A 12,646-nucleotide genomic window follows, 5' to 3' on the forward strand; every position below is an offset into this window, starting at 1 on the left:
AAATAAATACACCACACTAAATTACAACAAATAAACTGTACAAATGTAAACAAATAAATACACCACACTAAATTACAACAAATAAACTGTACAAATGTCCTTACGGTAGAGTGGGAGATAACCAGGCATGTTAAAGTGGTTAGAGGGTATGGAGAAGTGAAGGTTAGTTTCACTTAATGCTAAGATATCCGGGGTGTTTACAAGGAGAAATGACTCAACATCATCTAAGTTAGTTCTAAGCCCGCGGATATTAGTAAATGCAAGCCTCAAGGGAGGAGGCAGGTTGGTTTTCTTTGAGTTTGGTCCTGGTTTAAACGTAACTTTTGCTTGAGCTGTCATTTCATTTTATTTTATTTAAAAGTTTCAGTTAGGGTGGATGAGTGAGGGGGTGCTGGACAAGTAGTTGTGCAGAATGCCAGACATGCAATACAAGTAGACCATCAGCTGTCCTCACCCACAGGATTGTGGCCTCAGGAAAGCCCACCGGGGATGAGTGCAGGGTCCCTTTCCATGCGCGACATGGCACTACAAACATCCCGATATTTTACAACTGTTGATGGAGCAGCCGCTCTAAGCGCTACCAAAGAGTTAGGGCCCCTGTACTATCAGTCGGAAACAGCAGCCAGGAACTGTCAATCCGGTACCCTCAATCCATTAGGCAAAGCCAGCCCAGTCCAACTGCACTGACATATATGGCACTGAAGCACCCCACTGTGTCCAGTTTAGGGGGATGGGATGTGGCAGGAGTGGGGAAAAGCGGCGTTCATTACCCTAGTCAGGAAACAAGGTCAACCACTGGGTGATTCAAGCGAGTCCCTGTGATAGTACCTCTACGCCTGGCCAATAGGCAAAGAAGGAGTATGAAAGCCGAGCGATAGACAGAGTCTATCTCCTCCTTAAGCAGTTTAGGTTTGCCAACCGGTGATTTGTTTGAGTCACCAGCTCTAGGAAGGTTGTCGTCCAGGACTGAAGAGACCTCCCTCCCCTAGGTTTAGTTTCAGAGTTTTCCTTCTCCTAGACGGATGGCCTGGGAAGACCTACGGGTCCATCAGCTCCGAGGGGGTTCGCCCCGTGCCTGGGTCCTAATCCAGGTATTTCTGCGACCCCGCATGGGTAGTTAATATTTATTGGTTATTTAGGTTAATATCTCCTGTAAAAATCGGGCATTTAGGTTAGCTTCTACAGAAGATTTTCACTCCTCAAGTGTGGTTTAAAAAGGGCATTATTATGCTGTCCATTTTCATTTATACTGAGAGAGGGTATACGTAAAAATTCATGCAGTGTAAGCAGTTAAATTTGCTACAGTATTGGATCGAGAGAGTCGAGTTAATGTATGGTTAGATATAGTTTTGTAAGTTTAGCAATGTATGGTTAGATATGGTTTAGTAGGTTTAGGAATGTATGGTTAGATATGGTTTAGTAGGTTTAGGATTAGGATAAAGTGTTAGAGTATGATCTACTTTCTATTAGAAATTCTGATTTGGTGCCCAAACCGGACATTTAATAAGACTGAATGATTAGATATGCTCAGTATAGAGACAAGAGAACATTTGATATGGAGTACAGTTATACCTGATAGATATAGGTTATTGCATATTCTGTAAGTATAGTTAAAGTATAGATGGATGGATAAGTAGTATTGTATACGAATGCATGGAATTTTAGACAATTTGAGTAAGTTGCCTTTAGACTACAACTAAGGAGAATGACTTCGCCTTTCTCTTAATATCCGGAAGTTTTTATTTCAATGAGTACCGGTTTAGTTTGTGTAATAATTATTGCAATACTATCTCTTAATAAAGAGATATTAATGGTTACTGTTCATTACAGATTACTTTAAGTCAATGCATTGGACTAAGGCTGGTAAGTATTTACTTAGAAGCTTGGTTATGGGTTGGGAGTTATAATCGGGAGCATGCCTAGGAAATTTTAGGTGTTAATGGGTATCGATTTACGAGTTTGTTAAGGTCAAGGGCGGAGAGCAAGGACCCATCTAAGTTACGTGAGACGGATTTGTTTAGTGTCAACTTAGGAAGTAGAGCAGATTTGATTTGTTAGTGATCAGGAGAAAGAGAATTAACATGCCTGGTTATCTCCCACTCTACCGTAAGGACTCGGACAGACATATGCATGGACTTGGAGTCTATATTCGAAACACCCTCCCCCTAACTAGAGAAATAAAACTAGAATCAGAGGGCCAGGCCTTTATGTGCTTCAGACTAAATATGCAACACAATATTAGCTACTTATATTTTCTCTACCGCTCTCCCTCAAACCAAGACTGTACCCTAATAAACAAAGTCTCAGACAGCATAGATATAGCACTCTCCCTCGATACTAGCACACAAATACATGTATTTGGTGACTTCAATGTCCACCACAGTAACTGGCTAGGAATCTCAAATCACACAGACGTAGCTAGTAGTGCCACATATAGCTTCTCTATATCTCATTCCCTATCTCAGATGGTTACATTTCCGACACGTTTCCCAGACCAGCACGATCAACATGCCTCACTTCTAGATCTCTTTCTGACAACAGTTCCCAATGACTGTACAACAAATGCCCATAGCCCACTCGGGAATTCTGATCACGCTGTGATAATGGTAGAAATCAGCCTAAATTCTCGCCCTAAAACTGAAGACCCACTACTCAAAACAACGAGGTATTACAAAAAGGCTGATTGGGAAGCCATCAGGGAGCTCATCAGAGATGCCCCATGGCAAAATATCTTTACTCTTCCAGCGGAACAGTGTGCAAATGAGACAACTGAATGGTTCAAAACTGCTATTGAAGCACATGTTCCCGCACGGAAATACTATAGCAAGCCCCACTCCCCCCAATGGTTTACTTCTGCTTGTGCAGCTGCCATTTGTCAAAGGCAGCATGCGTTCCGCAGATTCAACCGACATAAGTCCAGCTCAAATAAACAGAAGTTTATAGAAGCTAGAAATAATTGTAAGAGAGTGATAGACACAGCTAAGTCAGATTACTCTGAAACCACCAGAAAGCGCATCGAAGCACAGAAATTAGGAACCCGGGATTTTTGGAAAATCTACAACAGCGTAGTTAATAATGGACAGTCAATTATTCCCCCACTAACAAACAATCATGAGGTTGCTTGCACGGCAACTGACAAGGCTAATCTGCTTGCCAGTCGGTTTGCCTCAAACTCCACACTGAACTCGGTACACCACTCACTCCCTGATTTTCCTCTGCGAACAGACGCCACACTTGACGACTTGAAAATCACCCCTTCTCAGGTACATGCTATTATAAAAAACCTAGACACCTCTAAAGCATGTGGACCAGATCTCATCCCGGCTGTGCTATTAAAAAAATGCTCTGCCGAGGTTGCTCCAGTTCTGTCCAAACTTTACAATAAATGCCTTAACGAATCTTGTTTTCCCGACTGCTGGAAAACCGTCTCTGTGGTACCAGTCTTCAAGAATTCTGGTGAAAGAACTGACCCACTAAATTATCGCCCCATTAGCCTCCTCCCGCGTTTCGCCAAAATATTTGAGTCCTTAGTTAATAAAGCCCTAGTCCAGCACCTAACAGCTGCTAAACTCTTGACTGACAAACAATATGGATTCAGGCAAGCCCGTTCAACAGCAGATATCTTAACTGTAGTTTCTGAACGTATATACCGTTCATTGGATAAAACAGGGGAGGGTAGAGCGGTGGCCCTTGATATATCTAAGGCTTTTGACAGGGTATGGCACGATGGTCTTCTAAGGAAAATTAGATCATATGGAATCACTGGAAGAATTCATAACGTAATTAAATCCTTCTTAAGTAATAGAAAAATCAAAGTTGTCCTCGACGGACGTACATCCAAACAATATGACATAAATGCGGGAGTGCCTCAGGGGTCTATCCTTGGACCTCTATTGTTCCTGATATTCATAAACGACCTCCCTGATAATATTGTTTCGGAGATGGGTATATTTGCCGATGACACCACTCTCTATAACAGATATGAGGGGAAAACAAATGAACACATATCCAAGAAAATGGCAGAAACACTAGAGGATGACCTCCAATCCGTAGTGGAATGGGGACAAAAATGGTTGGTCTCATTCAATGCTGCTAAGACTAAGCTTGTTTCCTTCAATAACTACAAGAAACCTTCTCTACCACCAATAGCAATGGCCAAGAACACATTGCCTGAAAGTACTTCTTTTAAACTCCTCGGCCTAACGTTTACAGGGAATATGAACTGGAATAGATACATTGATAGCATTGCCAAGGCTGCTGCAAGGAAGGTTGGCTCCCTCTACCGTGCTAGAAAACTACTTACGCCTGCCAGTATCCTATACCTCTATAAGGCAACCATTCGCCCATGTATGGAGTACTGTTGTCACATCTGGGCTGGTGCATCTGCTGCTTGTCTCTCGCTCCTGGACAGGGTTCAAAAAAGAGTCGCAAACCTGATAGGTCCTGAACTGTCATCTGGGCTTCAACCTCTGTCCCATCGACGAGATGTTGCATCCCTCTGCCTGTTCTACAAATACTTTAATGGTGAATGCTCTGACGAACTGCAAACACTTGTACCTCCCCGACGTAACTACCCCCGACAAACCCGACAAGCTACTAAGTCTCATCCCTTTACAGTGGAGATCCCTAGGTGCAAGAAAGCCTTTTACTCCAATAGTTTCTTCCCCAGAACTGCGGGTCTTTGGAACTCCCTTCCGGGATTCTGCTTTCCCAACTGCAATGATATGCAGAAGTTCAAGTGTAATGTTAACAAACATCTTTCTACTCTTCTCCCTTCATAATGACCCCGCTAATTAATTCCCTAATAGTAGCCCTCTGCTTCAAAGTGGCACTGTGCCTTGTTTGGGGTGAAAATTGAATAAAAAAAAAAAAAAAAAAAATGTAAACAAATAAATACACCACACTAAATTTCAACAAATAAACTGTACAAATGTAAACAAATATAAACACACTTAATCTATCTATATATATCTATAAAAGTGAACGTGTCTGTCTGTCTGTGTGTCTGTCTCTCTGTGTACATTTCCCGACACAATAACTCTGTCAATTTTTAGTCTACAGACTCGAAATTTGATATACAGGGTACTGAGATTTGGGAAAATCGATGTGATCGGTTTTCGGCCAGAAATGTGGCTGTTAACGATTTGACCTTTGAGAACTCTACCAAACTCCTCCGACAATTTTGGGTCTAAACACATGAAATTTTAGATATAGGTTCCTTGGGCATGGATCTAACTTAATAACTTGATTTGAACCCAAAGTAATAAATGTTAAAGGGTCATAATAGGGGCCAAAGTTAAAAATTGACCCTTCTTTTTTTGCTCAACATATACCTCCAAACACCCGGGCAACGCCGGCCACCCATGTTAGTATTAAATATAAATAAAAATCACTCAGTGTCAGCAAATAACTATACTACACAAAATATAAACAAATAAATAAAACAGAAGAGACATTGCGAGCCTTCCTCTGTCCTATCTTGATTTTCATGCACGTGCTCGACTGCTCTCCAATCTATGATCCTCCTCGCCAAATTTTCACAAAAAACATTCGAATAGCTATAATCACTTTATACGATCTTCCCCACTCTCTTACTGTGCCTAAATCTAAACGCAGATTCTATGAACAAAACTTCTTTCCCTGAACTATCCGTCCGTGGAACACTGCTCTACTGAGCTGGCTCTCGGTTGAATACAACATGGTTGCCTTCAAATCCAATGTAAACAAGTTCTTGTTGAGCAGTTCCCGTAAATAATCAAATGCTACACAATTTACACTATTAACGATTACTACACTACCACCTTACATTCATTAACCCTTATCCTCGAGTCGCCTTCAGGCCTTGATAAGTGGTGACTGCCAAGTAAAATAAAACACACAACCATTCGTAAAATGAACAGGCCGAGCAACATTTATTATTTCTGGTTATCTATTTGAATTTTTAGGCAAAATCTGATGACTGATGAACGTTTTGCCGACAGGTAACAGTTGCGTGTGGAGCGCAGAATAACAATAGTGTGCCGCATCCGAATTATAACACCACAAGACATGTTTATAAGCTTCAAGTTGCTTTCTGTGAGTACATAATCGTAGTCAAGAAACTAATAACAAAATATAGAATCAAGCAAGAAAAAAAAAATGAATTCTCAGACTCAGAGAAATTGCGTTTTCATTTTCGTTTTATAATTAACTAATAGACCGCCCTGCGTTGCGTGGTCGTAAAGTACGCATAAATATTATATTTTAATTTGTGCAGAATTCTTATTTATTATCAACAGAAGTACTGTAGGTATTAGATGTAACGTTACATTCCTAAAAAAAAAATGAAGTAAAAAAAGAAATGGAGACATGCATGCGAGTATTACAGGGTTATTCAAAAATCAAGAGACTTTATTCAAAAATCAAAAGACTTTATCCAAAAATATAAAGACTTTATTCAAAAATCAAGAGACTTTATTCAAAAATATAAAGACTTTATTCAAAAATATAAAGACTTTATTCCAAAATATAAAGACTTTTTCAGATATAAAAAAAAATTATTTTTAAATTTTACCCTTAATGGTAGAATCAAATCAAGGTATGGAGAACAATATGAACTCGGATGGTTCTGCTAACAAGAAACCCAGAGTAATGATGAATGAATCTCTTTTTGAGTTTATAAAAAGGCTTGTTGGGCAAAATGTACCTGCAACGGAAATTATGCAGATGACAGGACAGAGCAAGTCTACTGTGTATAAAGCAGTTTCAAAGATAAGAGAAAATCCAGATTCGTCTTATTCTGAGAATTATGGAAAATCAGGGCGACCTACAACACACCATCCTGACTTGGTAAACAAGGTGAAAAATATTATTAATGAAGACCAGTCGTTAACTCAAAAAGGGATTCAAACAAAGTTTGAAGAAAAATTTGGATTTACCCCGAATCAAACCTCCGTTTGCAGACTTTTGAAGGAAGCGGGGCTAACAAGAAAAAGGCTGAAGAGGAAGGCAGCTGTCGTTAACACGAATAATCACCGTGAAAAAATGAGAGAATACGCCAGGGCTTTTGTGGGATATCGAAACCGCGAAGTTTTGTTTCTGGATGAAACAGGCTTTAATTTGCACACATCCAAAAATTATGGATATTCGCAAATTGGTGTAAGCCCAGTTACTTATGTGCCCCCTTCTAAAGGAGAAAACCGATCAGCCTGCTGTATTATTTCACAGTTCAGCTTATCCTATTACAAACTGATTGATGGATCGTTTAATGGGAAGAGGTTTCTTGAGTTTCTCGTCGGGGCTGTTAATGAGGGTGTTTTAAGGAGAAATGTAGTCTTAGTAATGGATAACGCCCAAATCCACAAGACAATTGTTGTTAAAGAGTTTTTAGAATCTCACCAGATTGAAGTTGTATATCTTCCCCCCTACAGCCCCGACCTTAACCCTATAGAAATTTTTTTTTAGTATGGTTAAGTCTAGATACTCGGCTATAAGACCTCGTGCTGTTACTAGGGAAGAATTAAAAATTAATGTTGGTAATGTTTTGGAAAACTTAAATGGGGAGGATGTGCAAATTTTTGAAAATCTCATAAGAAAAATGTGGGACCTAATCTACCAAGTAATAACAGGTGTTGAATAAATGAAATTATAAAGTCTCTTGATTTTTTAATAAAGTCTCTTGGTTTTTGAATGAAGTCTTTATATTTTGGAATAAAGTCTCTTGTTTTTGAATAAAGTCTCTTGGTTTTTGAATAAAGTCTTTATATTTTTGAATAAAGTCTCTTGGTTTTTGAATAAAGTCTCTTGATTTTTGAATAAAGTCTGTATGTTTTTTTTTCTAAACAGTTCAGTTCTTGTAATTAATCAAAAAGTACTCGAGTTGAGATCGAAACCAAAACCTAAAAACAATGAGTCAAGTACGGTATTCATTAGACCAGTTTGACAGGATCTATAAAAAGCGTTTTCTGAACATACTTATTTTTAACGTAAAGAAACCGTCATGTTTTCAGGCCACGCGTGCGCATTCGTGAAACAGTTGGCAAACAGATAAAAATACGACGACACCCACGTTCCAATTTTTCAAATTTGAGGCTTTGGCAACCATTTTTTCCAGATTAAGTTTTTACATGTTTGAATCCCCCTACATACCATATTTCAAGTCTGTAGATCAAAAATTCGTTGAGTATATAGGTTGAACAGTGTCCTCACACACATTCCCACTTTTATAGATATGTATATATTTGGAATTTAAAACGAGAGATGGGCTAATAGAACCACATTTCGTAGCCCTAAATCGCAGTTTAGTCGTTTTTAACTTAGCAAACATGCGTCTCGAATTTATCTTCCTTAGATAAAATGTCTTACCGTTGCCAGAGCAGGACGGCGTCCCAGGACACACCAGAACAGAACAGTCGTCGCCTTCAAATCCTGGATTACAAATACACACAGACTTGTCTTGTTTTCGCGTGCAAATTCCTCGGTTTTCACAATCAGGTTCGCCTTTTAAAAATAAATGTTAAAAAACATTAAAACAAAGAACCTACCACGATTAATCTGACTTTATGAAAATGTCTAACCGGATTAAGGACTATCCATTTATCTAGTGTTTCCTTTTCAGATTAAATATGTTTTTAACTCATTTCAAAGTGTTTTTTAACATATTTTATTAACTGTTTGCTCGTATTATAAGCTCTATTTCCTATTTCGTTTTATCGAGCTTTTATATCTGGCTGAGATAATTTTATAAATATTAATTCTTTAATATTTATAATATACTTTAATTTTACCATCTTGGATCATTTTGGTAAATTCAATTGTAATTTTCATTATATATATATATATATATATATATATATATATATATATATATATATATATATATATATATATTTATATATATATATTAATATCGGGAGAAAATACTCCCCCTTTAAAAAACAAACAAAAATAAACAATAAAAAGAAGGGTATTATCCAAGGTGGTGACAAAGACCAGGCCCGCAGCAAAAGGCTAGTATCGCAATCAGAAGTAATTAGTTAATTGTGTAGGTAACTAGGGATCAATTTGTTTTATTTATATTATTTTATGCTATATTTTTGTGATGTTATTTATTTCCTTATATATATATATATATATATATATATATATATATATATATATATATATATATATATATATATATAGCTCCGATTGTCGTTACGGCGATCGGGTTTTGATCTTGGCCTGAGTTAGTTACTTGTCTAGCTGCACTGATGAGCTGTGAAACAGCGAAACAGTACTGTATGTGGATGACTATAATGCTCCCTATCTTAGGTTGAGCATTTGGGAAGTGATATACAAATTACCATTTGCGTATGAAGCGATGCTCTTTGTGTAAAAAATTGAGCTTAGGTACTTGGACAATGTCAAAACATTGTTAATTCACTGCCTGCATAGCAGCAGCTACATAGGTTCGAAGCTCCGACTGTCGTTTGGGCGATCGGGTTTTGATCCTGGCTTGATGTAGTTGCTTGTCTAGCCGCACTGATGAGCTGTGAAACCGCAAAACAGTATTGTATGTGGATAGCTATATATATTCCAGATTAAAATTTATCCAACTGTAAAAACTATTGAATTCCAACGAGGTTATTGCTAGTACTCTATTTAAAAAGCAACATGGAAAAACTGGCCTGACGATGTGTTTTAAGACTGACATTTATTATAGCAACTAAAATTTTGTTTACCTAAATTGCATAAAATTATATATATATATATATATATATATATATATATATATATATATGTGTGTGTGTGTGTGTGTGTGTGTGTGTGTGTGTGTGCGTGTGTGTGTGTCTGTGAATTCTACCTAACCAAACTATATAAGGGATGAAATGTATACATAGTTTATTGAAACATACTTTAGCAACTGCTGTAAGTGCTTAGAGTAAAAGGTTTTAAATGTTCGATTAATTTCCTATTTAAACTGTAATTGTAAGGGAAGGATCGAAATTATTTTATTTATAAAATAATAATAATAATAATAATAATAATAATAATAATAATATATGGGGTGAATTAAACTATTCAAATTAATATTTACACAATATATTGAACAAGAAATACAAGATATAAACAACTATTTCTTTATTCCATAGGGTTTCAAAAATTAGTTTTCAATTTTGTCTGATGAAAAAAATTAACAAAAGAAAATTTTATAGATTATTATAACATTTCTGCTTAGGACAATGAAAAAGAGTCACAGACGCAAACTTACCCGGACATTCAGGCAATTCACACAAAGTTCCTTTGAATCCAAAATGACAAGCACACGTTTTTCGCGCAGTACAATTTCCTTGGTTTGAGCATTCTGTTTCGCAACCAGGATCAGAGAAACACGAATCACACTGACACTGACTGCTGAAAGGTGGATCTTCTCGGCCATGCACGCAAGGAAGTTCACATGAGCTCCCCATAGAATTCACGCAGTTCACACAACGAGGTGGAAAGTAATTAGTCACGTCACAATCGCCTGGATTAAAAAAGTACAATTACGTCGACATGGCGAAGTTAGCAAAACATTGTCGAAAAATATTGAGGAAAGCAAAACACAAAAAATTTCTATCAATGCAATAAATACAATGATGAGCTCGATTATCGAAATATGATCACGTATATATATATATATATATATATATATATATATACACTGCTGATCAAAAATTTAAGACCACTTAAAAATCTTTAAAAAGAAACATTTTTTTAACGATAGATTTTAAACTCTTCCGACTTAAGGTCACTAATACTACAATCTAAAAGGTTATGGAAACAAAAAGTTACATTCCAAAAACTTTATTTAAAAAAATTGTATTTTTATTAAATTAGGCTTTTACACATGATCAAAATTATAAAAGCAAGGGTAAATATTGTTAGATATGTGGTAATTCTAATGTTTTTAGTTCAGTCAGAGATTAGCAATCACTGTCTAAAGGTGTTACTATGCCTAAAGCAAGAAAATTAACCGAAGTTGAGCATTCTCGAATTCTAGGATTCCATAAGCAAGGTTTGTCGCAGCGAGCGATAGCAGCTAAGGTAAACTGTAGGAAAATTGTTTGTAACTTTCTAAAGAACGCTGAGAATTATAGAAAGCAAAATCCTTTGGTATGCCCCCCCCATAATTTCTCCTGCATAGAATAAAAAAATCAGATGGGTTGTTATGAATGACAGAGGACCTTCTTCTAGTCAAATTAAGGCGGTTACAGATGCTGATTGCAGCCCAATAACCATCAGACGACACTTATAACAAAAAGACATGGTAAATAAAAAGCGTAAACAAATTCCTCGATTGCTTTCACGTCACAAAGTGGACCGCTTAAAATTTGGTCGTGAATACCAAACCTGGCACGTTAAGAAGTGGAAAAAAGTCCTATTTCTGATGAGAAAAAATTCAGTTTATATAGTGCTGATGGCTTTCAGTGATATTGGCATGACAAAAACATGTGCCTTGAATTTGTTTCCACACGTCATAGTGGTGAGGGTCCGTAATGGTATGGGGTGCCTTTTCTTACAGAGGGACGATGGAGCTCCAGGTGGTGCAGCGTCGTCAGACATCAGCTAATTCATGTTAGCATGCTACAAAAAGCATCTTTGATGATGGAGCGTCATCGTTTGTGTGGGGATGGATGGTTATTCCAAGAGAATAATGCTGCAATCCACACTGCAAGACGGACCCTGAGCTTGCTTCAAGAAAATCCATGTATGCTCACCGGACTTAAACCCAATTGAAAATGTTTGGAGATGGATGACAAGAGAGGTTTATCGAAATGGCAAACAATATTCAACAAAAAATGAACTTCATAAAGCTATCTTCAGAAACTGAGCAGGATCCTCCACACCTTAATGGAAACTCTTATTTCTAGCATGCCTCAAAGAATTTTGGAAGTCATCAAAAGCAGTGCAGGTAAAACTCCTTATTAAGTTTTATTGTTGAATGTTTTCATAAACTTTTGTATACTTTTTGTACAATTTAAAAGAATTTTTGTCTCTTATCTTATAATTTTGATCATGTGTAAAAAGTCTACTTTAATAAAAATGTAAATTTTAAAATTACAGCTTTGGAATGTAGCTTTTTGTTTCCATAACCTTTTATATTGTAGTATAGTTAAACTTTAGTCGGAAGAGTTTAAAAAGTTTAAAATCTATTCTTAAAAGAAAGTTCCTTTAAAAAGATTTGACCAGCAGTGTATATATATATATATATATATATATATATATATATATATATATATATATATATATATATATATATATATATATATATATAGGATGGAATACTGTTGCGATATTTGGGCAGGAGCTGCTAAAAACAGCCTATCCTGCCTTGACAGAGTACAAAATAGACTTCGTGGCTTAGTGGGGGATGCCTTTTTCTCTACCCTGCAACCTATCTCCCACAGAAGAGACGTTGCGAGCCTATCCTTGTTTTATCGTTATTTCCATGGCAGGTGCTGGTCTGAACTCCAATCTCTGGTCCCCCCTCGCCAATCTTTCACAAAAAACACCCGTCTAGCTGAATCCACTGTGAAAAATTTCCCCCACTCTATATCTGTGCCTAAATCAAAACGCGGATTCCATGAACAAAGCTTATTTCTTGGAACTGCACGCCTGTGGAACTCTGTTACGTCTGCCTGCT

The 12,646-nt window shown here is 37.1% G+C and overlaps 1 protein-coding gene across 1 annotated transcript in view; it reads right to left on the bottom strand.

The window, feature by feature from the left end:
* Positions 1 to 12,646, bottom strand: part of LOC145249431 (uncharacterized) — a 911,941-nt gene that overhangs the window by 69,685 nt on the left and 829,610 nt on the right. Inside the window, exons 107-108 of the mRNA XM_080110989.1 lie at positions 10,232 to 10,486; positions 8,344 to 8,478 (exon numbers count right to left, since the gene is read on the bottom strand). Of these exons, the coding sequence (XP_079967115.1) occupies positions 8,344 to 8,478; positions 10,232 to 10,486 (390 nt within the window). The remainder of the gene's footprint in view (positions 1 to 8,343; positions 8,479 to 10,231; positions 10,487 to 12,646) is intronic.

Source organism: Euprymna scolopes, chromosome 28 (assembly GCF_053919585.1).
Source record: "Euprymna scolopes isolate OS-2025 chromosome 28, ASM5391958v1, whole genome shotgun sequence".
Lineage (NCBI taxonomy): Eukaryota > Metazoa > Mollusca > Cephalopoda > Sepiida > Sepiolidae > Euprymna > Euprymna scolopes.